This window comes from Rousettus aegyptiacus, unplaced genomic scaffold, assembly GCF_014176215.1.
Source record: "Rousettus aegyptiacus isolate mRouAeg1 unplaced genomic scaffold, mRouAeg1.p scaffold_m13_p_7, whole genome shotgun sequence".
NCBI lineage: Eukaryota > Metazoa > Chordata > Mammalia > Chiroptera > Pteropodidae > Rousettus > Rousettus aegyptiacus.
In genome coordinates, this window is record NW_023416310.1 from 16,884,304 (window position 1) to 16,909,702 (window position 25,399).

The following is a 25,399-nucleotide window of genomic DNA, read 5'->3' on the forward strand; positions in this document are numbered from 1 at the left end:
CATTGGCCACCTCTGGAGAGGGGGTAGAGTTATCCTCTTTGATTGGCTGTACGAATCCGGGTGTTGGGTCAGGGGCGGGGCGAGCTGCAGGGCGCTAGCCCTGCGTCCGCAGCTTCTGGGAGGGGTTGGTCGCAACACGAACCCGAGCTGAAGTCGGGGAAGAGGGTGGAGCGGTGAACCAGAGAAGGGGCGGGGACCAGAGGAAGGGGCAGTGTGCCGGGGAGGGGGCGGGGCCTAGAAAAGAAGAGTGTTCTGGGCCAACCGGGAGAGCCGACAGTTCGAGGGGCGGAGCTATGCTGGATGATTGACGCTGAGGCCCAACCAGGGAGAGGCGGGGCCAAGGTCGGGGCCTGACTAAACCTAGAGACTCCGGTGGCCGAGGGGCTTCATCCTAGCTGAGGAGCAAGGAGGCGCAGGCGGCCGCGGATCTTACAGCCGCTTGGGGTAAGACGGGTGGAAGCTGGGTTCGGAGCTCGCTGTGGGGTAGGAAGCCCTCCGGGTCAGCGGCTTCGAAGACTCGGGAATTGGTCCGGGGCGGGGGCCCAGGCAGGAAGTGCTTCTTCCTTGTCGCGCTCCCCCCGGGGTCCCAGCGCGGGCGACCCCGGCTCCTTTGGGCGGGCCCCGGCGACGGGGGCTGCGGGCTGATGAGCGGGGGTGTTTCCTCTTTGTGAGGCCCAGGCTCGGCGGCCGCTGTCGGCCCGTCCCCGCCGCGAGCAGCCAGGACGACTGGAGCGACCGCCACAGCCGCAATCCCTCACTTCGCTCTCCGGTTCCGGCTAGTCCCTCCGGCGCCGCCTCGGAGCCTTTGAACGTCGCGGCCGAGGCCTCTGGCGCCCGCTCCGCGGGCAGTTTGGCGACCACCCCCCCACGCCGCCTCGGCTGCCCCGCCCCCACGGGCCTCGTCCCCGCCGCAGTGTCGGGGGCGCGCCCCGGGCTCCGCGCCGCCGTAGTCGCCGGGAGGCCTGCCGCTTTGGCCTCCTCGCCGCGCCCTCGTCCCTGGAGTGAAGTGCGAACTCGACTCGGAGTTGTGGCGCTGTGATAACGCCATGGCATGGCCCGTCCTTAAAAAGGGACTAGCACTTGCCACAGGCTGGAGGCGGTGTTGGCTTTTGTTTTCTGCCCCGCCGGGTGAATGTCCGCCACTCTGCCCTCCTCCCCAGCTTGACCCCTGAACCGAGGAGGGGGCCTAGCGGAGGGCGTGGTGCGGCTGTTGGGTAGCAGCAGGGCGTTCCGGGCCGCGGGGCCGCGGCCGACCCGCTGGGACCCCGCGCCGTCACCCGTTCAGCTGTTTCCGCCCGTGTTTGTTGTGCCCAAAGAGGCCCTTGCGGGCCGCACCCCGGCGCCCTCCCTATTGGCCCCCGGCGTCACGTGGCCGCAATCAGCTGGGGCCAGCCGGGGCTGCGGGCTGCGCGGCGGGGCGCTCGCGGAGTTGGGCGGCTGCGGGCCGAACGGGCCCAGCCCCGGGGCCGCGCGGCCGTCCAGCTGCCCAGCGTCAAGCCGTGTCCTGCCTCCTTGCTAGTTGGGGGTTGGTAGGCGTGCTCTTGCAGCTCCTTTATTCCACACCTCTGTAGGTAGGTAGGACGAGTATTACAAACAGCGGGAGTTGGGAAACTGAACTACCACAAAGATCTGTTTAACCCTTGACACCGCCTTTTAATCCTACCTTCAAGGGAGAGTCTGGGAAGGTGTACAGCTCATTTATTTTTAAACTTTTTCTGTTTACAGAGCCCTGTTGGTAATCTGAGGATTTTTATTCCAGGTCTCCTTGACAGATGGAAAACCTGAAGTAACCTCAGGCTAACTTTGTGTTTTTGGAAAATTAGACTTGCTGGTGAAGTAACTGGGGGTAATAGGGTATTGGCTAACTTTGCAGTGTTGCAGCTGCGTTCCGACACAGACAAACCAAAATGCACGAAATGTTTCCAGGGTACATATTTGTGCCAGATGTGAGTCTTGGTGGGTTCTTTTCCTAAAAGTTTTTTGCATATTTGTACAGTGTGAGGTAAGAGAGAAATTGCAGAGAATTTTGAATCTTTTAAAGCTGTTAGACAAATGAACTTGAATAACAAACAGTACAAAGTTAAATACTAGTAATTTATGAAATGAGTATTATGAGTTCAAATATGGGGCATTGCGAAATGAAGTAAGGTGAAGTTGGAAGCATTCTGAAGTGGATTGATATTGATTAGACCTAGGAAATGAAGAGGCTTTGGGTTGCTATTAGGCATAGGAAGACAGCCTGGAGGGTTTGCAAATAATGAAAAGGTGAAACTTGCGCAATTTGGCACACAGAATATTTTCCACATATCCCATTTTCTTTCTGGGTATGTAGCAGAACACCAGGTAGAATGTAGCTCCTTGGAAAGAACTGATGTCTACCTTATTAGAGGGTGCCCCTACCCAGCTCAGTTGGTGCCCAACCAGGCCTACTGGTTGACTTTTTTAAAGATTATTTCTAGAAACCACATTATCTATAAGAGAAGGAGGTGATGAAATGTGCTCAAGTAAATTAACTCTACAGAGGGGAGCTAAGTAAATTAAATTTTAACAACTTTCTAAAAAGATTAGTAAAATCCACGTAGATTTTGGATCATTGAGGATTTTTCATTATTTGACTTTTCTTTTGATCTGCTTAAGAGGTAGAAGAGAAGAGAGAAAAACGTTCATAAACAAAGAGAAAGGAAATAAGACCAAAATCTAAAGTCCAGAAAGAAGAGATTAAAGTAGCTACTACTCTCTTAAAAAAACCAGTCCATGAGACATGAAGCTAGTCTTAAATATATTTATGAGATGTAAAAGTAGTCCTAAGTACCTGGAATATCATTTTAAGTTTTAAAGTGGCTAAATGGCTTTGTAGATCAATATCACTTTCTCTGGTAATCCTGTGCAATGATGTTTGGGTAATGTAGGAACTGACTTTAACTGTGACATGAACTTCATACTTTACACCTAAATGAGGAAACCAGTTAAATTATACTTCAGTTTATCCAGTTATAACCTTTTTTAACTCATTGTGTCACATCTCAACAAACGAGAGATCTTGAATTTGTCTTGCCGAAGACATGTTGGGGAGATTACCAACTCAGATTGTTTAGCTCACTCACTGAATTACATGTGTAGTCTTATTTTCTAGTGATGACTAAACAAGAAGTATAGAAATATAGTAAACTTGGAAAACATTTAACAACAACAAAGACATTATTTGAGGGTCAAGAACAAAAATATAAAAGTTACTGTTAAATGAAGACCTGCTACCACAACTAGACCAGCATTTGACATACCATAGGAAACTGGTTAGTATTAGAAAAAAGCACAGCTTTCTTTTGTCACTGGAACCTTGGTGTAGTGACTATTTTGTACAATTAGAAAGTTGGTTTTATGGATCAAACTCAATTTTCCTTTCTAGATTGTCAGTAGAATTTAGTCACAAAAATCCATATGAAAACAATTGATGAGATTACAGTAGCCTCAAATGTTGATTATAGTAGTCAACCCAGCACTGTAAAAAGTTCTTTGGGTTTTGTTCCTTTCTTTGTATTGGAGAGAGAAGAGACTGAAAACCAGATATACGAGCATGCTTCCGCATGTTTCCAGTTTAGCAGAGACATTGCAAAACACATCCTCCCTTGAATGGAAGATTCCTTTAACCCTTTTTGTACTAGGCTCCTGCACACTCAATTTCCTGCAGGAGAGGTTTTATGCCTTGCATTTGCCCACCACTACCTTCTGGTGCAGTGGGAAAGTTCCTCTCACTTATGGTAGTGTGTGTTTTCTGCGGTCTGTGGAAATGTTCTGAGGATATTATTAAAGAAGTTTGTGAACTGGGTGTTTTCCCATCAGAGAGTCCTTAGAGATGCAAATCAGTACCTACTGCTCTCCTTCCTGGTATTTTTAGAGCTGGTAAATGTGTTGCCTCTTTCAGGGAATTCAGCTTGCCAGTGTTGAATCTGAACTGGATTATTAATTACAGGGAGTGCAAGGACCTATTTTAAGACCTAAAACTGTGACATTAAGAATTTGAGATGCTTCAGAAGGTTTCTAACTTTCCTTTTGCTTGTAATTTCTGTCACCTGGTCACTTAGCTTTGCAGTTATTAATAGGAGGTGAAGCTGGTTAATTGTTATTTGTTCATTATCCTTTCTGAGCCTCACTATTTTCATCTGTAATAGGGGAGGGAAGTTGGGGTTAGGAATGTTGACCAAGGTTATCTATTTTACTAGATTTAGCTTTCACCGTGTGCCCACCACTGTTCTAAGAATGTATTATCACCAGTTAATTCTCACAGTTCAGAGATGGACACTGCTCTTGCCATTTTATAGACGAGGAAGGGGGGAGGATGTCTTACTCAAAAGTTTACACAGCTTTTAAGAAATAGAGCTGAGATTTAAAGGTGGGCAGTCTGACTCAAGCGCTCAAATATCTGGACTACATTGTTTAAATCCCGGGGGTGGGTGGAATGAGAAGGAGGCAGAAGCTGGGTATATATTATCTTTTTTAAATAATCATTTTATAGTATATCTTCAACATGCTGTACTGATTACAAAAGAGTTAAAATTTTTTAAGCTAGAATATCCGTGAAGAAAAGGGAGCAGGATTAAATTGATCTTCTCAAATACTTCTGTCAATCCTTGAACCTGAATGCCAACCAAGTTTATTTTTTTTCTGAGAAAGATTGCTTTGTAAAGGAAAAGCTCTTTCAGTGCCCAAAATGAGTTTTTAAGCAGGGGGTTATACTTTTTGTCAGTGGCGAGAGAGTGAATAATGTGAACTTTGCAAGCCATAAGGTTTCATTCAGCCACTGCTACTCAAACTCTGGCATGGTAGTGAGAGCAGCCAAGAATAAATGGGTGTGGCTGTGTCCCAATAAAACTAATTAGGACACTGGAAGTTGAATTTATGTAATTTTCATGTGTCACAAAATACTTTTTTGATTTCTTTGATTCATGTCTTTTGGAGCAAAGACAATACAATGGAGCAAAGGTAGTCTTTTCACTAAACGGTGTTCGAACAACTGGACATCCATATGCAAAAAATTGAATCTAGATACAGACCTTACAAACGTTACAAAAATTAACTCAAAATGGGTCACAGGCATAAATGTAAAATGCAAAACTAAAGCTTCTAGAAGAGAAAATCTAGACGACCATGGGTATGGCAGTGACTTTTTTAATACAACACCGACAGCATGATCTGTGAAAGAAATAATTGATAAGGTGGACTTCATTAAAATTAAAAACTTTTATGTGAAAGACAACATCTAGACAATGAGAAGACAAGACTGGGAGAAAATACTTGCAAAAGACATATGTGATAAAGGACTGTTATCTAAGATATATAAAGATCTCCTAAACTCAACAGTGAGAAAACAACCCAATTTAAAAATGGGCCAAAGACCTTGACAGATATCTCACCAAAGAAGATATACATATGGCAAATAGTATTTGAAAAGATGCTCTGCAGCATATGTCTTCAAGGAAATGTGAATTAAAGCAACAATGAGATATCACTACACACCTATTAGAATAGTCAAAATTCAGACAATAAATGCTAACAAGATTGTAGAGCAACAAGAATTCTCATTGATTACTGGTAGACAGCATGGTGGTTTCTTACAAAATGTAATATACCATACAATTCAGCAATTGTTGTCCTTGTTATTTACCCAAAGGAGTTGAAAACTTAGGTCCACACAAAAATCTGCACATGGGTGTTTTATTCACAGTTTAATAACTGCAGCTTTGTAATTGCCAAAACTTGGAAGCACCCACAGTGTCCTTCAGGAGGTGAATGGATAAATAAACTAGTACATCCAGACAATTGAACATTATTAAACACTAAAAAGAAATGAGGTATGAAGCCGTTAGAAGGCATGGAAGAGCCTTTGATGCATATTATTAAGTGAAAGGAGCCAGTCTGAAAAAGGTGCATCTTGTATGTCTTTGTTTCCAACAACATGACATTCTGGAAAAGGCTAAACTATGGCGACAGTAAAAAGATAATGGGTTGGTAAGGTGAAGGACGAATAGCACAGGATTTTTAAGGCAGTGAAAATACTCTGTGATACCATAATGATAGCTTTGTGTCATTATACATTTGTCCAAATGGAATATACACTGAGAGAACCCTAATATGAACTATGGACTTTGGGTGATGGTAATGGGTCAGTGTAGGTTCATTAATTATAACAAATGGACCACTCTGGTGGGGGATCTTGAAATGAGGGAGGCTGTGCATGTGTGGGGGCAGAGGACATATAGGAAGGATCTTCCTTATTTTGCTGTGAACCTAAAACCTCTAAAAAATTAAATCTCAATTTTTAAAAAATAGTCTTTTTTAGAAAGTAGTTTTATTGACCTGGACCCAAACTAGGAAATTATGTAGTCTATATTGTCTAACTTTAAAAGGAATACATTCCTGGATACTTTGGCTTTCCTGGATTTCTGAAAGAGAAAAATCTTTTTTTTTTTTTTTAACAGATTCTGTACTCCTGTAAAATTTTTGAAAATTCTATAAAAAGATAGAAGTCCTAAAAATGTGATTGCTGCACCAGAGTCTCCTTTTACAATAAAAATTGAAAATTCTAGATTGTTAAAAGTGCTATTTGTTAAAGGAGGGAGGAAATTGAAAACAAGTCTTATTTATTAAATTCTCTGGGGAATGGTACTTATAAACATTAAGATTATTACTGTTTTTCTTGAAAGTCAAAAAGGAAGAAAACATCTTATAGCTTTAACTATGATGAGTTTGGCCTTAATTTTGGTTATAAACTTGAACTTCCACACTGACAGATACAAAGCATGCATTTTATCAGGGACACAGGTTTTCCCAGAATCAACACAGAACATTAGTCATCTTTGAAAGCAACTCGCTCATAAGATATTTTAGAAATATTTGGCTGAAGAAATTTGGGACTCTTCGAAGTCCAACCAAGGCGATTAGCATATCTGGGAAATATTTTGGATGTGAACAGAGTAGATCAGTGGTTGCTTTGGCTGGGGTGGAAGGAGGGATTGATTGCAGAGGGGTTTGGGGGAATTTGAGGGAGCTGATGGAAATATTCTAAAGCTGAATTGTGATGATGGTGGCACAACTTTATAAATTTACTAAAAATTCAGTAGTACAGTGGCTAAATTTATGGTATGTAAGTTATTCCTTTAAAAATCAGGGTTTGTCCCCCCCCCCAAGGAATCACCTATGTTCTATCATGTCAGAAAAAATATTTCAAAGTTTGTGGTCTATATGAGCTCATAGAAAAGGATGACTTGAGCACATTCCATTGACCTTATTTTTGCTGCACTAGCTAATTTAGAACATATGTAGTGGCACCTGTGATTATATTTTGCATTTAGTAATACAGTTCATATTCCCTGACCACAGAGGTTTTATCTGGAAGTGATGAGCATTTGAATTAAGACATTGATGAGGGGGAGGGAGGTTCTACAGATTTTGTAGTCTCCCTCAAGAAATTGCCATGGTTTCTAGGAATTGCCACCAACTAAGGTAGGGAACACAGGAGGATCAGCATGGAGATTGGAGGGGGTACATGATGAATCTGAGGGAGAAAAACAATCTGGCAGCCCTCTGATCACTAGAGAGTGAACGGAGTGAAGAGAACTGGAACAAGATGTAATTCAGATCCCAGCTTGACTAATTTCAGAAAGTCACACAATTTTTGTTTCTCTATAGAAGCGGGATAATAAATACCTACTTTAGAAATTGTCAAGATTAAATGTGGTATATAAAGTACCAAGTGCAGTGTCTCATACAGTATAGACACTAAATAATTAGTCCTAAGGCAGAGTTCAATATATCCAGGTTCAGAGAAGCCTGAGTCAGGTATTGTGTCTTAGCTTTTTAATGACCTGTCCCCTTAAATAATAAAGTGGCATTCTGATGATGTCAATCAACCTCTTGAGAGTTTGGATAATGTAAGTCAGTAGTTGGTTGTGTGTCTAGCTCTACAAAGCTAAGGTTTTTCTACTTCCTAAAGAACTTTGACAGCAGTGATGTTTTGCTTGCTTTTGTCAGATTCCATGGCATTTCTAGCTTATCTCTTGGCAAATAAGAAGAGTTTTCTTATAAAAACTACATTTTACAGTTTTATTCATATAGCATTCTATAAATGGTAACCACAAATAGGAATGGTTATTCTGCACTGATGTTTTTGTTCTTGCTAATGAATCATATAATTGAATCCAATAAAAATAGTTGGGTAAAAGAGTCAAAAATAGAATGAATTTGAAGCAGGGCAGAGAAAACATTTTAAATGTATTTACCCCATTTAGGAATAGAGAGCTTGCCTGTATCCAGTAGCAGATGGTCACAGCTATATTGTAATTTTGAACCGAAGATAGAATGCTATAGGTAGAGACATAGGGAGAGTTCGTTTTGAAGTCTAGTACATTTTCCACAATAGCATTGTATCTGCCACGGTCATTTCAGACATCTAGTTACTCCTGCATTATGGTTGAAATAAATTACAATATGAATATTTAAACGTTTGAAGGAAAACTGGCTTTAAAGTAACAAGTCCCAGAAGCCAGAGGCTAAATCACTGCACAAATGTTAGTTTTCGGAGAAATCTAGAATCTGAGGACTGTCTTAAGAGGTGAGACTAAAACTTTGCTGTTGATTCCTCACTGTAAAGGACCAGTATTAAGAAACATGACCAAAATCAGCTGCTCATTGCTGAATGCTTTATTTATATCAAGTCATAAACTCAGATGTCTTAGCAGTGCAGTAATTATGTGATGCAAAGTAGATACTGAGCAAATGAAATGACCTTGTGGGAAAAGTTGCAGTTACCACTCAACTCTAGTGATTTGTTGCCGTAGAATACATGCCTTGTGTTGCTAAGTCTCCCTATTGTTTAAAAAACAAACAACAACAATAACAAATACAGGCTCTTTAATAAAATCTTTCAAATTTTAAGTGGTGACTCAACTTTTTTATAAGAATAAAAAATTGTGTGGGCCAAACAAAACATTTCCACATATGTTTTATGAGGGAAGGGTCATTTGTTTTGTTCACTGCTCTCTCAGCCAGCAAATGAATTCAGCCTACAGTCTTCAAATTTGCAACCTCTTACATATATGTAATGGTATTGTGTTTATAAGCATCTGGAAAAAGTAATACTATCATCTTAAAGGCTGACACAATGGGTAGTAAGTCTTATTGTCATTTTGCAGAAATGTAATCAGAAATAAATATTCTATCTTAAGTCTTGTATTTTTACCCAAGGTTTATTCATTAACATTCTTATTAATGCACTGGTTGTCCTTTTACCAGCTACAAATTGTAATTATATTCACCATTTGTTTCATTGCTTATTAAACTACCATATCATAATGTTTAATGGGAGTCTTAATGATCTTCATGATAATGACTTCTGATGACATTAGGACTGCTGAATGTCTGAGGAAGTTCACAGACTTAAGACGGAATGGACAATGAAATTTCTCCAAATTAAGGTGACAGTGGATTCTTATTACAAACATAGATTCTAGATTTTTTTTTTCCATAATGGCAGCTGTATCAGCTCTGCATGCCATTTTTAAGACATGTAATATTAAATAAAAGAGACAAGCTGATAACTACATCCAGGAATAAATTATTTTTAAAGTGAAAAATTATTTTTAAAGTGAAAGCTATCGTATATTGACTATATCTAAATCTGTAAAAGTACCGTTAGGATTAATTGCTGTGATTTTAAGGGTTGCATATATTATCTGTTCTAACTTTTGAAGTAGTGAAGTTTGATTATCCTTGTTTCAGAAGTCGGATTCAGCACTTTCTCCCTCAATGTTTCATCACTTACTGAATCAGTGTGATTTATTAAATATAAATAAATTATGTAATAATGTTTCATCTTTCCCTTCTGCTGTTCTTTTTTTCCTAACCTTACACTAAGCCTAGACCATTTTGTGCGTCCTCTTCTTAAAAGACAGATAGGGTAATGGAAGAAGTTTGGCTTTGAAATGGGTGAACTGCATTTCAGTTATGACTTTTTGTATTTAAAAGCTGTGTAAATAAACTTTGACCAGTTAATAACCTTGCATAATCTATGAAGTGGGGGTGATAACCTCACAGAGTTGTGATGATTTTGAAATAAGTACCTAGTACAGTGTTCTACAAACTCAAACTTAACTAATGTTAGTGCCATCACCCCTATACAGATGTAGATGGACCTGGTGACCAGAAACCCACTGACCCCATGCTGTCAAACCAGACTACCCTCTTGTTTTCTGATTGCCCTCTTTTCTCCTCTTATCTGATCATCTCATTCATGGCCTACAGTCTTTGCTCACATTACATACTCAGAATGTATACTTAATGCTTAAGCTAAACCTTTTTTCTTACCTTTCTGTCTGTGCTTTTCATCATTCAGATCATTCAGTTTCTGACATTCCATATTCTTCCTGTTTTTTTTTTTTTTTTCATACCAACCAAAAGAGAAGTGACACCATTCCTTTCCAGCCTAAGCATGTTTATTTCCTTGGCTCACTGCTTCTAAAATGTTCTTTGCTTGCATATGCCTGTTTGTTTGTTCAGTGTGTGAACTTTGGATCAGTCCTTTTTTCGGAGTCAGCTATTGCACATATTGAGTAAGTGGTTTTCTGATCTCCACCAAGTAGATACTAGCAATTTTTTTTTTAAATCATATTACATTTCTTGTCCTTTTCCATTTGCTCCTAGGTTTTTAGAACTTCAACTGTAAAAATGGGCAGAATTTTCCTTGATCACATCGGAGGTACCCGTCTGTTTTCTTGTGCAAACTGTGATACGATTCTCACCAACCGCTCAGAACTCATCTCTACTCGGTTCACAGGCGCCACTGGCAGAGCGTTTCTTTTTAACAAGGTTGGTGGGAAAACCAGATTCATTTCCTGGTGGGTTCAGTGGCAAATGAATATGTTTGTCAGCACTGCCAGAATCCGCCCCCCTCAGAGCTCGGAGATACCAGGAAGAGTCAGAATGAGAGCTCAGTTTATAGACATAATTGCTCACTAGCTTGTCTTTGATGGAACTTTAGGAAGGCATTACTAGAATGTGGTTTTTAAACTTGGAAGTTTAAAGAGTGTGTTATAAATAAAAAGTGTTGTCTCCAGAAAACATTCAGTGTAAGAATTTGGTAATAACTTTGCAGACAATGAATGAAGGGTTCAGAGACACCCCATACCCATGTCACTGAATTATCTGTACAGTGAAATAGCTGCAGTAAGCTCAAATAGCTTGATAATGCAAGTGAATAAGGATCATCTAACTTGCTCTGATTTATGCCCACCAATCATCTTTCTGATTATGATTTAGTTTATTACATAGGTTTGCCAACAGGAACAGCATTTCCTGATTCACAGAGGTCTATTTTGCCTGTTTCTGTAATTTTTGGCTTGCTATGAATTTGGTTGACGTGATTTCTATCCTGGAGTCTGTGTACTGGCAAAGTTGAATTTCCAAATCTTTTAGGTTAAGGAACAGCAAGGGTGTTGCTTTTAGAAGCTCAACTGAACTTCCCCAGTGGACATTCCTCTGTCCATTTAAAAAGAAGCTTTTCTTTCAAAGACTTGATAGTGTATACCCCTTGATCTTTGTTTAGGTATAGAACAGGGGTTGGCACACTACAGCAGGCTAGCTGCCCATTTTTCTGTGAATAAAATTTAATGAAGCACAGCCATGCTTATTCATTTATGTATTACCTATGGCTGCAAGCTGAATAGTTACAATAAAAACCATGTAGCCTTCAAAGCCAAAAATATTTGCTATAGGGCACTTTACAGAAAACTAAAGTGTAGAAGTTTGGTGTTCAGAATCATTGGAAATTCTTCAGATTCTTTGGAAACTTATGTATTGCAATGTTTGGTCTGACTATTGTAGATTATCCCAGTCTGCTTGTATAAAAAATGTATTTTCAGAAGCAAATTTGGCTTTTTTATGGAATGCCTGTTGTGTACTAGGTTCTTTTACATTGGTAGCCTTATTTGCACTCATCATTAAATGGTGAATAACAACAATTAAACCCAAGACTACATTTTCTGACTCCAAGTCAAGGACTCTTAACGACAACACAGAAATGTAACTATTTAATATGTAGTGTGGCTTGGGCTAGTAGAATAAGATGTGATCGTGATCATACTAATTGTCCAGTGCATTGCAATTCCAGATGTTTACCTGTCCCAGCAGCTTCTAAAAATAGCTCTTGGGAAGGTTTTTTTGGTTTGACTACAGTAACAACGGAGGTTCATGTTTTTGAAGTTGCTCTTATTGCACCAACCAAATACTGTGTACTTTTTGGCAAGTATTTTACATGCTTTTGCAATTTTGTTTTTGCATGTTTCTTAGGTAGTTAACCTGCAGTACAGTGAAGTTCAAGACCGGGTCATGCTCACTGGCCGCCACATGGTTCGAGATGTGAGCTGCAAAAACTGCAATAGCAAACTGGGATGGATCTATGAGTTTGCCACTGAAGACAGCCAGCGTTATAAGGAAGGCCGTGTGATCCTGGAACGCGCTCTAGTTCGAGAGAGTGAGGGCTTTGAGGAGCATGTACCATCTGATAACTCTTGAAGAAAAAGAGATAACTCCATCTTTTCCCAGGTCTCCTTCACTGAAAACAAAAATCTACTTACATACACTGTCACCTTAGCATCAGAGTCGGATTCATGAACTGCGGAACAAGAGGTTGTGAGAATCTAAGATGGAACCTTTCTTTCTTTCTTTTTTTTTTTAATTTTCTATTTTCCATCCAATAGCAGTGTGTAGAGAGAATATTATGCAGATGCCGTTAATTTTTTCCCCCTATGTTTACATCTTAAGGCAGAATAGTCTTATTTGTAGCTACATGGTGGGCTATGTGAGGAAAAAAATCTGGGCTATTAGAGTGAAAAAGTGTGTTTTGTGTAAATTTTGAAAGGATAATGTGTCAAGAGCATGGTTTTTAAACTTATTTGGGCTTCGTTTTCAAACTTTTTTTTTTAAACCCAGTTATTTCACTTGATTTGCTAGCTTCAGAGAAGAGATCCGAATTTGTGACCAGAGCTAAAGGTTCAGTGTCAGTATGGCTTGTGCTGGCCATTGCGCCATATTCTTGTTGGAGATGAACCGTAGCACCAGAGCCCATTCTTCCTTGTCGGTCTTGACCCAAAGATGTCATCATTCCTAGTTATTTGTCACCACATAATTGGTGTTGATTGGAAGCTTCCTGAAATGGGGCAGAACTCCTTGGTTGTCTTTTCCATGTAACTTAAGCATAGTAATATAAATAAAGTAATAGTTGGATGTTTTTGGTCCTGTGTTGCTTTTAAAAACACCTTTTAAAAGAGCAGAGTATCTGATAAGTAATTTTCATAGTAGTGTTTCTTTTCATCTCTTAAGCTAAATTGACTGTATAAGATATTACTTTGTTTAAATTAAAGCATACTGTTTAAACCCGTAGTATTGTATTTAGAAAACAGTTGAACAGAATGTCAATGTGCATTCATGCAGAAATAATTTCATCTGCATCTGTTCTAAAAGAAGGGGGGAATTGAAGCATCCTATTTAAAAATACTGCTTTGCAAATGTTTCAGCTTATTCTCAGTTTTGTGTTTCAGCCTATCCTCAGTTTTGTGTTGATTTTGACAAGTCTGTAGAGACTAATAGTTTCATCAGAGGACTAGTTCTTGTTAGCATTATTTTCTCAGATCTTCCCTAAGAACTAAGAAGTTCAGCTATTGAAATTGAAACTGTACTTGGTCCCTTCAAATGAATAGGGATCAAATTTGACTCAGGGTGTTATTTTAGCCCCAAATTTACAACATTACAGAGTATTAAAATGTAAATGTTTCTTTATCCAAACTATTTCTAGATAGTCTAGTATTTGTTTCTGGTGGAATAAATGACATTAAAATGGCTAATTTAAGTGAATGAATAGGTGTTTGAGTGCTCAATTTCTAGGTCTTTGTCTGGAGAGGAAATTTGCCTCAATTAGCAAAATCTGCCATAGGTATTAGAAGTGACATCTGAGTACAGTTAAGATTTTAAGTTTCTCTTATTTGCCTTTGGGCTCTTGGTTAGGGGCATAGGGATCTGATTAAGTAGGTGTATAATATTGCATTTGAGATAAGTGGACATAAATTCTTCTCTCCTTCACCATGAACTAAATCTTCAAGCATTAAGAACCACATTCATTCCCGTTCATTTCCATACCGGCCTTTGATTATATGCGGATTCCTAGTAGCATGCCTTACCTATAGCACTATGTGCATTTGCTGTCACAATAAAGTATATTTTGTCTTGCATTGGTGCAATACTGCTACTTATTTTTCACTGATCCTTGTCTAATTATCATCTCGTGCTAGTTTTTACCTATGAACACATATGTCATATCTTTGAATAGCTATAGCTTTCTTCACTTGGCAGCCAGGTGACATACTGGTTTTGTTAACTCTACCAGATTTATACCTTGAGATACTGAATTTAGCAATATTAACTTACTGAGATGATTTTGCCTCAGGTACTACTACAGTTTAATATATAAAATATATATAAAATATATAAAATATCCTATTGCTAGGGTGACTTTTAGGTGACTGTGGCAGATACCACAACAAGCAATATGAAAGATCCAGTCAGTTTGTATTCTTTGCACAAAAGCAAACACATTGAGTTGGGAAACCACTAAGGAGAATGATTTTGCTTTGGGATGGGAAGCTTAACCAAATATAGGTGAATATGCAGCATAATATGTGGGTTACTGAAAGGTGTACGGATTAAACTTTTTCCTTTGAACACTTTAGAATCAATTCCTCTTAGTTTTAGGTGACAGTGACCATAAGTTGTTTTGATCTTAAACAACATGAGTGCTTTTATTTAAAGGGACCCTAACGTGAATATCCTAGGTTAAATTTTTGTTAAGCAATTTTGTGATGTTTAAAGTTACAGTCATGAGTGGGTACTTTGAGATTGGAGGAGAAAAATAGTACCATGTCTGTTTTCTAAATTTACCTATTCATAAAAGTCATATGGGAAGTTTAAATGCAGAGTATGGGCCCCAGCCCAGGCCTGAATCAGTCCATAGGTAATTTTTGATTGGGCGTGATTGGGAAATTATAGATCGTAAAATATTCAGAGACATGTTTATGATGGTCCATTTCCACAACATTTATAAAAATATCTCACAGTTTAAATAGAAATTACACTAATTTCATGTCTGGCCAGCTTCCCCCGTGGGCCATATAAAACCTAAATTTACTTCTAATCTAGGGGTGGTGTGAATTCGAAATAGAGCAAGATTAAACTGAAAAAATAAATCCTATTAGGCTAGCATTTTGCACTGGATGAAGATACCTGACATAGAAGTATAGCATAACTAACAGAAATTAGAGTGGATACCCATTCTAAATTGGGTGTGAAATGTATGGCTTCTTTATTTTAAAATATTGGGACTTAACATATTGAAACTTATGTATTTAGGCATAAAATATACATTCGAAAAGCACCATTAAGGGTTTTGTGATCCTGAGTATCACTTTACATATTTGGATTTTTAAAATCATTTGCAATTTGATGACTTGGGAGGCAAACAGTGAATTGGGGCCTTTTTTCCCTCCCCCAATTTTGAATGGGTCTCTGAGTTAGAGACAAGAAATCCAATTTTTTTTGCCAACTGCAAAAATAACCTATGTGCTAATTCACAAGAATCATTAGTCAAAAGGTCATTCAAACTCAGAATATATGGTTGTGTAAAACTTGGTAAAAGTAGGTGTTTGTTACAAGAGGCCCACAGGCTTGGAAGTGTAAATAAGAAAAAAAACATTAATATGATTTCCACCTGCTTAAAAACTTGACTTAAAAATGGATAAGAACAAAAAATGGATAAGAACAACAGTTAAACTGACTTTTAAGGAGAGGTAGGGTCTCTGGGAAAGAGTTTCTAGAAAGATCACTAAACTCTATAAAGACCTTTCTTCAAAGCTGACTGATTTGGCTGTGACTTTGGTAAATTTGTGATTTAACCTCTGAAACTTAGTTTTTCCAAGTACGAATTATAAAAACAAGCCCTATCTTAAGTGATTCTCATTAGAATGTAGTAAAATATTTGGCCTAAAAACCTGTTGTTATGCAAATGTATGAGACAACTACTCATTTTTTCAGTAATCCTGAACAACCCTTCATAGTAATCTAATTTTGCTCTAAATTAGAGAATGACCAGACCACTTCAAAGTTCTTTAAATTCTTACTGGTCTTGATATGCACTGTTAAACCTTTAAGCAAATTAGGGCATGAAGTCTGTTAATCAAATGTTACTGTCTTGACCTTTCTCTGTAAGGAATCTTTCAAGATCTACAAAAGACATTTTACTTTGCTTGCAAAAAATATTTTTCACTACCATGGAGTAGAAGGAAGAAAAATAAAAGGTACATTGAATACAACCTCAGTGATAATGTAAATAAACAAACAAACAAAAAAAGCCTCCATTTTCCCCCCAAAGGATCCTACAAGAATTTCAACTGATAATGACTAGTTTACCTTTCATGCCCAATTTTCTTTCTCCTGTGTTGTCTCAGCTTATTTCACATTATTGCCATAATAGTGTTAGTTTTTAAAGAATTCTAAGGTTGTGAGAAAAGTGGTGGTTTATATACCAAATATCTCACTTTAATCCTCCTCTAGGTTGCCCTGAAAATGGACAAGTCACCTCTTGTCCCTGGATTTAAATCAAAAGTGCAAAGACAAATTTAACCTAATAATTCAAAAAACATATCCAGAGCAAGCCCAGTTTTAAAAGAGATATTTGTGTTCCTAAGGGTTGACCAGAGGTTTTCAAGGGGGATTGGAGCACAGCCTTGAGAAACCCCACTGGTGTGCCCTGAGTCAGGAGGTTGGCTTCATCTGTTACCCGGAATTTCCTCTTCCACGAACCATCGAGTCCCTATGGAGGGCCTCACTACTTTCTCAACTAACCCTCTCTACCTGTAGCCTTCCCAGGAATTACTGGGCAAAGTGGAGACATTACATGAATGCGTGATAATTCTATGTGTGTTACCTGTCCCTAACTGAACCATCTCCCTTTCCCCAAGTCTAAGCCAATTGGAAGGGCTCAGAGGCATTTCTAAAACCTCCAATATGCCAAAGGAATAAGAATTTCAGTCCCATTCCTAAGTAAGTCTTGAGTCCTGTTTTAAGGGAGGCTCCTTAGAAATTGAGTTTCAAAGATTGAGAGGGGGTTATTTTTAAGGACTTGCTTAATGAGTAAAATATTTGATCCTGCTGAAGTTTACACTGAAGAAAAATATTTTTTAATCTAAAATCAGCTGGAACCCAAGCTACCAAAAAAGTACCAGTAGATGGCATGAGTATGCAAGAAATTCAGTTTTGAACTGCCAATCTGACCTTTCTTTTACAAAAGAATAACATCTGGGCAGTGTGTCGCCACTAGTCAGCTAACCTGAAGTAAGACAATTTTACTCTTCCAATACGGTGGAGTTGTGGGGGTTGAATGAAATCACATGTGAGAAAGTGCTTTGGAAACTACAAAGTACAAATAATAGTACTGTTTCCAGTTTTTGTGATAGGTCATTTTTTTCTTCCATGTTTTGGTATCTAAAGCTTTAGCTTACACAGCTTCAAAAAATTTTCCCAACTTTTTTAATATTGGCTTTTATTTTGATAATGACACCCTGAGGTCATAGAAAATTAAACACAGTGTGACTTTGAAGTTAGTTAACCTCTTGAAACCTCATTTCCTCAACTTTAAAATACAGAAAATTTTTAGAAAATGTGTGAAAACTTATAAACCATAGAGTATTTTAAAATATATTTCTGTAAAATGAGTGAGGTTCAGTGAGTTACCTAGCTTGGCTCCAGTTGCTAGAAAGTATTTGCTTGATCATTTATTCAGTGCCTATTGAGTGCCTATGGAGTGTGTCAGGCAATATGGTAATAGTTAGTCAGCAACACCTGGCACCTACTTCCCAGGGGCCATATGAGGATGTTTGCAAAGCCCAATAAAAGTTCTCAGAGCCACTATATCAATACTGAATGTATTCCTGCTGCAGGAAATGAAAGGCATTCAACATAGGTGCCTCATGCATAAACTCATGAAGCATAATAAGAGGCCTTTGTTCTTCCAACAATTGATTAATTTCTAAGTTGAAAAAGAGGAAACCTTCCAGATTAAGTGAAAATAACAGAAATCATCTTTCCATGTGCAATGGATTCTGAAATAGGATTAACCATATATTCTAAAACGAGATTCATCTGTCTCCCAGAAGCAAATATAAATCAGCATTTTCAGGGCACATGGCAATAAGGAAGAACAGTGGCTCACATCCGACAGCCATGCCCAGTAGAGGACCTCCATAACAGAGGTGGGGAGCCAGAGCTCAGGGCCTCTGCACAAGAAACATCCCAGGTAAAGTGTTCTTTAAATTGGATTGGCGGGAAGTGGGGGAAGAAGAAACGTGAAGGTAAAAGAAGTGTACGTTCATAGGACCTCAAATTTAAGCATTGTCTGATTGGTGATCTCAAACTCAAATGCCTTTAGATGCCAAGAGAGTTCATTAAAATAAGGAAAGTGGCAGTTACAGGGTGAAGAGGGAGCATGTACTAAAGACAGTCACTTTCAACCTAAAAAGAAACAATAGCTGGCTAAACACAGCATATTCTTTAGGCTATGGGGGCTCCGCTTATATCCCTCATCTAGTCCAACCTCTCATGTTTAATATTTGGAAACTAAGGGCTGGAGTGACTAGGCCAAGTTCTCACTGTTAGTGGCAGAAAACTGTTCAGGGTGAGGCCATTCAACACTACTGAGTGTGCTGAATCTTGTGCACGTTGATAACATTTTCAGAACAGCCTTGGAAGGTAGACTGGTTAGGAGCATGGATTCTGAGCCCAGAGGGCCTGTGCCTGAATCCCAGCTCTAACACTTAATAACTGTGCTTTTGGGCCAGTTTCTTAACCTTTCTATGCCTAAGTTCCCTTATCTCTAAAATGGGGGTAATAATAGTACTAACTTCCTAAGACTATTGTGAGATAAAAATGAGTTAATACATAGAAAGTGCTTAGACCAGTGACTGGCCCAAAACACATGCTTAGAGGTCAAGGTCATACAGCTTTACTTAAGGTCTCCGTTGTGGGCTTGAGTGAGCAGGGGAGAAGATGTGAGGCAGACTTGCCTGGGAAAGGGAAGGCCTTCCTACCAGTTCCTACCAACTGCTCTCCCTTCCCTGCAGACACAGCCACTAAATCTGACCAGGTCACACTCCTGACACTCTTGCTGCTGTTTGCTCCCTACTTCTGGCTCTCTGCAAGGCCCCACCTGCTTGTACAAGCTTCAGTTCCACTAAGTTTCTTGTCTACCCTTAAAAAGTGACATGCCTCCTCTCACTGTGCTGTGTTCACTTATCCCTCTGACGAGGATGCCTACCCCATTCTTTGCCTGGAATACTTTTGTTCTTGGAGACTAAGCAGCTCTGACCTCCCATCCCTCAGTCCCACCAGTGTGGGTTCTGTGCTCCTCCTATACCGTCTCAAGAATATCATGACTACTTCTTTCATATCGTTTGCATACATTGTTGGGTAATTATATATTTACCGATCTATTTCCCCTTCTACGTATAAGTCCTAGTCTAAACTGATTTCTATGAGTTTAAGTCCTCAGGGGTTATTATAATATCTGGTCCAGAGTGCGGGCAGTGGTCGGTCCCAAAGCCTGGGACACACTCTAGACCAATTAAGTCACAATCTCTGAAAGTGGGACAGGGCATTAGTATTTTTAAAATCTCAGGTGGATCCAATGCATAGACAAGTTTGGGAAGCACTAGAGTTTCAGGATGCAAGATGGATGGATGGGTAGGTGGGTGGGTAGGTGGATAGGTGGATGGATGGATGGAAGGTCAAATGGGTAGTTGGATGGATAATCAGGTTGAAACTGAATAGGAGAGTACCAAGAAGAGAAGGAGAAGTGTTTTTAATAAAAAGTAACCGCATAAGCAAAAACCCAGAAATAAGGTACACAGGAACTGACTGAAGATAAAACTAAAAATGGTAGTGAGGGGGCAGATTATGAAGGTCTTACCATGGCTTACCATGCTCAGAAATTTGAATTTTATGCTATTAAGTAGATGGAAATCATTGAAAGATTGTAAGTAGAGAGTGAAATAAACAAATATAGTTTTTAGAAAGCAAGTTGTGATATTTTATTGGAATGGAGAGAGGTAGGAAGAAATGTGGTTTTTCTGCTTTAGTCTCCTGCTAGGGACTGGCCTCTGGAACGCTGCTGGACTTTTAAGAGAGGCAGCCCAAGTGAAGCTTGACTGAGGGAGCACTTGATTCTCGCAGGGTCGGGTGGGGATTCCTCATCACTGCTAGCGGTAAAAAGCAAACCCAGTCATTCTGTTTCTGAGCTTCATAACTCTTCATACTAACCTCAAATCATCAGCTCCAGGTAGTTTCTAACTCCATATCCTGTTGTGAAAAGTAAAACTTGACGAATTCAAACACACATGCAAGCAGATATTAATTCATCAATGGCCACTGACAAGCAAAGCTGAACCTACCTATTAACTAGCTTTGGGGATCAAAGTGCAAAGGGAAACACTGTGGTGAAGCCACAAATTACGTATTCCAGTTTTATCTTCTAGTTAATCTATCCCTCAGTTAGCTCTCGGATACTCTAATGATTATCCTCTGGATTGGGTCTCCCTGAGTCCCCCAGGAGACTACTCACCTTGCTGCCACCCCAATTTTACCTGAAACTGGACTGTCCTCTGGCCAGCTATACGCTGGAGCGTCTTTTCTTTGTCTCATTCTCCCAACTAATGATAGAGATGGGAAAGAGGTGGGGAGGAACATGTGCACTAGAGTTGGAGGAGGCCTCCAGCCACCTACTTGGTCTTCTGCTTCTCTGGCTAGCCACAGACTATGTTGGAACCTCCCAGCCACACTCTGAGAAGGTCTCAAGCATATTCTTGAAAGGGCTAATCGAACCATGCATACTTGGTCTGTTTTTCTTTTGTCCTTTCTTTTCCCATCTTTCCTCATCTAGTAATTTTTCTCTCTCTTCTCTTCTTTTTTCCCTGTTTGGTATTCCTGGCTCCACCCCCCACCTTTCTCTTTCCCCTGCAACCATCCTCTTATGCTTATGACCGCCACTTCTCTCCCATTTGTTTACCTATCCCCTTCCTGCCACAAGGCTGCCGCACTGATTTTGCCCTGGCTAAGAGCATCCAGCCAAGGAGGAAAGTGGGGACTGAGCTTGCCACGGCCAGCACCTGCAGTGCTCCAGCTTCCCTGAAGGGGGTGTCCTTTCCGATAGGCACAAAGGTGCTAAATGAGATGGCTACCCTGTTCTTTGTAGTCTTTTCTCCTTTCTGGGTCTTTCTCCTCTATTCAATAGGATCAATATGGTGAAGTGGGCAGAATATGGGCAGTGGAGTCAGGCCTCTGTTCAGATTCCGGCGCTGCCATTTACTAATTCTGTAGCCTTGACCATGTTATTCGACCTCTCTGAGCTTCAGTTTCCTCATCTGTCCTCACCCGCTCTTTCGTTAGCTCTAAATGCCTAAGGAGACATTTCAGCACAGTGAACACAGAACAAAGCTTGAATGCTCTCTCAACCATTTGCTAGCCATGTGACCTCAGTACCTAATCTCCCTAAGCCCCAATTTCCTAACTTCTTCAATGTGTAATATAGGACCAAGTTTGGAGGGTGGTCATGAAGGTAAATGAGATAACTCAGAGAAAGTCCTTAGGACATGGCATGAATAATTTGCAATTATATGTTATAATGTTGTTCTTATATGTTATTTGCATGTTACCTAGTACAGGGTAGGTGCTTATTGTAGCCAGCCTCCAAAGATGGCCCCTAGGGATCCTCACCTTCTGGAATTCATACCCTCATGTAGTTTCCCCCCCACATTGAATCACAGCTAGTTTGTGTAAATACAGTGCAAGTGACAGTGCATCCCTTCCAAGACCAAGTCATAAAAGCCATTGCAGCTTCTACTTCAACTTCTTAACTTACTTGCTCTGGGGGAGGTCAGCCTCCATGCCATGAAATCACGGAAGTAGCCTGTGGAGAGGCCCCCACGGAGAGGCACTGAGCCCTCCTGCTAGCAGCCAGTGCAAATTTGCCAGCCATGGGAGTACCTTCCACCTCCAAAGCGGATCCTGAGGTCCAGCTAAGCCTTGAGATGAGCACAGGCCTGGCTGACATCTGATGGCAACCATGTGGGAGACCCAGAGCCAGAACTGCCCAGCGAAACCAAACTCTGGACCCATCGAAACACGCAGAAATAATAAATTTGTATTTTTGTTTTAAGCCGCTCATTGTTATACATCAATAATTAATTAATTACAATGCTTTAAAAAAAGTCAGTCTCCTCTCAGCAAATCTATGCAGTCTAGCACTTGAACACCAGAGGGCAGCAATGTACTGTTTTCTGGTCTGGCTGGGTGGGCATTTTCCTCCCTCAAACAGTGGCCATGCTCATGTTGGGCCAGAGGAAATACCAGACAGGCCAGGAAAAGGCCAGCCACCTCAGGCGCCTTCTCCTCATGGACAGAGCTGATGGTGGTCTCAGGGGGAACAATTGGGCACAAGAACCAGCTCAGAGCAGGCCCCTCGACCCTGTGGCCTGGAACCCCAGAGAACAACTCAGAGTTCTGCTTCACAGCTGATTTAGGGCAGGCTTGAATACATCTCCCCAGTGGCCGGAGATGCTCCTGTTCTTGGGCTTGAGCAAAGACCCTCAACAGGGGCGCTGTGCCCATGAGGTATCATTGGGAAAGGGTATCTGTGTCTCTTATAAGTGACTCATTTGCCACTGAGAAGAAAGAGCCAAAGAGAGTCCGGCCTAAGTGACAGGTCTTCCTCCCTCTGCTGTGCTGGTGTACCCCAGTCCCCGACCTTGTCAGTGAGCACCCTTGGGGTGGCCTCATGATCTGCATGTGAGAGAATCCTGCTGCAGGAGGGCAGTTGTCACTTTCCATCTCATGCCAGAGACTTTGGGGCCCCTTGTCACAAACTTGCAGGCCCAGCCTCAAGGTGCGAGGGCCTGACAACTGGGTCTGCCTCAACCTTAGAAGGGAGACCACACCTAAGGGCCAGACTACCAGCCCTAAAGAAGGCCACACAACAAGCTTGAGACAGCCAGAGTCAGAGTGAGGGCCCTAGTTCCTGCTGGGAGTTGACAGAGGTGAGTGAGATGGCTGAGCACATCTTCCTGCTCTCCTGTATTCTCCAGAAAGAACAGAGAGTCCTGATGGCCCTCATCTCTGAGCCAGAGACTCAGGACATCCAAGACCTTCCCTGTACTTCTGCTACATCTCCCCGGCCCAGGAGAGGCACAGCTTTGCAGGGGAGGGAGGAAATGGGTAAACATATCCTGGATGCTTCACCCCATTTCTTGTTGGTGTTATGAAGGTAAGGTAAGGGCTGGGGAAGGGAGGTCATTGGAAGGGGTGAGAGAGTAAAGATCAATACACAAGGAGTCGGCTCACGTGACCCCAGTCCCAGGAATGATGCCTTGCCCCTGCTCCTCTTGCCAGTAGAGGGTCAGAGACTGGACCACCCTCAAGGGGGCTTGTGGAAATGTAAGGAGGCATGTATTTTCTTATGTGGTGCACTTAAGCACCAGATCCACTGACGCCTTGATCTTAGACCTCCCAGCCTCCAGAAGTGTAAGAAATTGTTGTTTAAGCCTTCCAGTCTATGTTATTTTCCTTATAGCAGCCTGAACGGACTAAGATACTAGGTAATACCTTGTTTAGGGAAGCCCCCAGTTGACAACAAGTCTGATTCTATAGTTATTGTCACAAAGCATCCCAAAGCTGATCCCCATCCCACATCTTACGTTGGGACCCTCACCCCTCCCAGATCTCGGTCCCAGATATCAGTGATGAAAACTCCCTAGAAAGGTCTGTCGTTTGATGACTGAACCCACTTGCATCTGCCCAGTGAGTGGCTTTCCCGCCCCGGATACACCATGTCATTACTGTAGAAGAGCATATGTTTGAGTATTTGATAGAATTACACTCATCCCTTTTGTTTTCAGAATTTTTCTGTCACAAAGCAGGCATTCAATAAATATTTTTATAAACGGATGCTTCAAGAAGCGTCTGGTCTAGATGACATGCTAAATCTAAACAGATAAAAGAAATAGTGTCATAGGAATATGTTGATTGAACAAATGGTGACCGAGCACTTACTACACATAAGGCACTGTGCTACGTGCTGTAGAGGATTCTAAAGGAAACAAGTAGCAGATATCCTCCATAGGATACCGCATGTAAAAGTGCTTCATAGAACAGCCCTTTGTTGTTGCCCAGTCTCAAGACACAATGAATCGGAGACCTGGGTTTACCAGCTAGATGAGGTCTGTTGAAACTGTGAAGATCAATACAATTCTAAGTTGTTATTCAGGTGCAGATGCACAGCAGTGTGTAACACCGAAAGTACTCTGAAACCACCGAGAAGTTGGGGGTCCCTTCTGGTCCAAGGAACAAAGTAGGGAGCTGCAAGAGTTAAGGTGGTAGGTAGGTTTTGAGAAGAAGCTGTACATCTAAGAATTTTTTTTTTTAATGATCCAAAAGGGAACTTTTGGGAATATCTAGGTGAGATGGGTGAACACCTCCTACTCAGGGACACTCGCCTTTCCAATCAGCCCAAAATGAAGAGGATCTCAAAAGAAAAATGTTTAGAAAATCATTATGGCCCCTCTCCATGTGAAAAGTCTGTCAGAACTGTCTTCACCTCCTTACAAAGAAACAAGCTGCTCCCAACAGATCAAAATAGCTTCACCCACTTCTCCGCAGTAAGGAAATTGATTTTCTGTTCTTTCTTGGCTCCCTCTGGACAGTGGAACTCAGTTATCAAGCTCCACTTCCTGTTCTCCCAGTAACCCTATTTGGTGAAATTAGAATTAGGAATTTAATTCAATGTAGCGCAAAGCCCAATGAGATTAGTTTTACGGTTTCAAGACCTCTGCTAGGAAACAGAATCCCGCATTCTCTATTCCTCTTCCAAAAATTGACAAATAACTGACGGGGGAGGGACCCGTGAGCCTGGGTTCTGTGGCCCACTTCACCCTGGACTGTCGTGCCCCGAACCATTTTGGTGCTAGGTATCGGTGAACCTATTCTGTGAAGCTTGGCCTGCACTTATCTTCAAAAAATTTAAAAGATGACTATTTTCTTTTCCACAATGTATAAAAAAATAAGGCTGCAGACTGAGTCAAAGCACAACTACTAGCCATTCTTCAGGCACCTCCCAAGTGAGGCACAGTTTACACGAGGCATTTAATGCAATCCCTACCTGTGGCTGGCTTTGAGGGCGTATGAGCCATGCAGTTCACAGGGCTCCATGCTCAGAAGAGCCCACACTTGGTTTACTGTTCTGTTGTTGTCTTGCAATTCT

At 41.0% G+C, this 25,399-nt stretch overlaps 1 protein-coding gene across 3 annotated transcripts in view; it reads left to right on the forward strand.

Moving 5' to 3' along the window:
* Positions 1-266: 266 nt before the first annotated feature.
* The window catches only part of YPEL5 (yippee like 5), a 35,841-nt gene continuing 10,708 nt past the window's right edge, over positions 267-25,399 (forward strand). Inside the window, exons 1-4 of one of the 3 annotated variants that reach the window (XR_001595778.2) lie at positions 267-444; positions 10,696-10,860; positions 12,340-18,391; positions 23,229-23,407. Coding sequence is in view for 2 of the 3 variants with exons in the window: in XM_016136080.2 (XP_015991566.1) it covers positions 10,720-10,860; positions 12,340-12,564 (366 nt within the window). In the remaining variant the exon portion in view is untranslated. Of the gene's footprint in view, positions 445-1,436; positions 1,572-10,695; positions 10,861-12,339; positions 18,392-23,228; positions 23,408-25,399 lie in introns of those variants that run through there. The other 2 variants (XM_016136080.2, XM_016136081.2) reach the window with 2 other exon arrangements.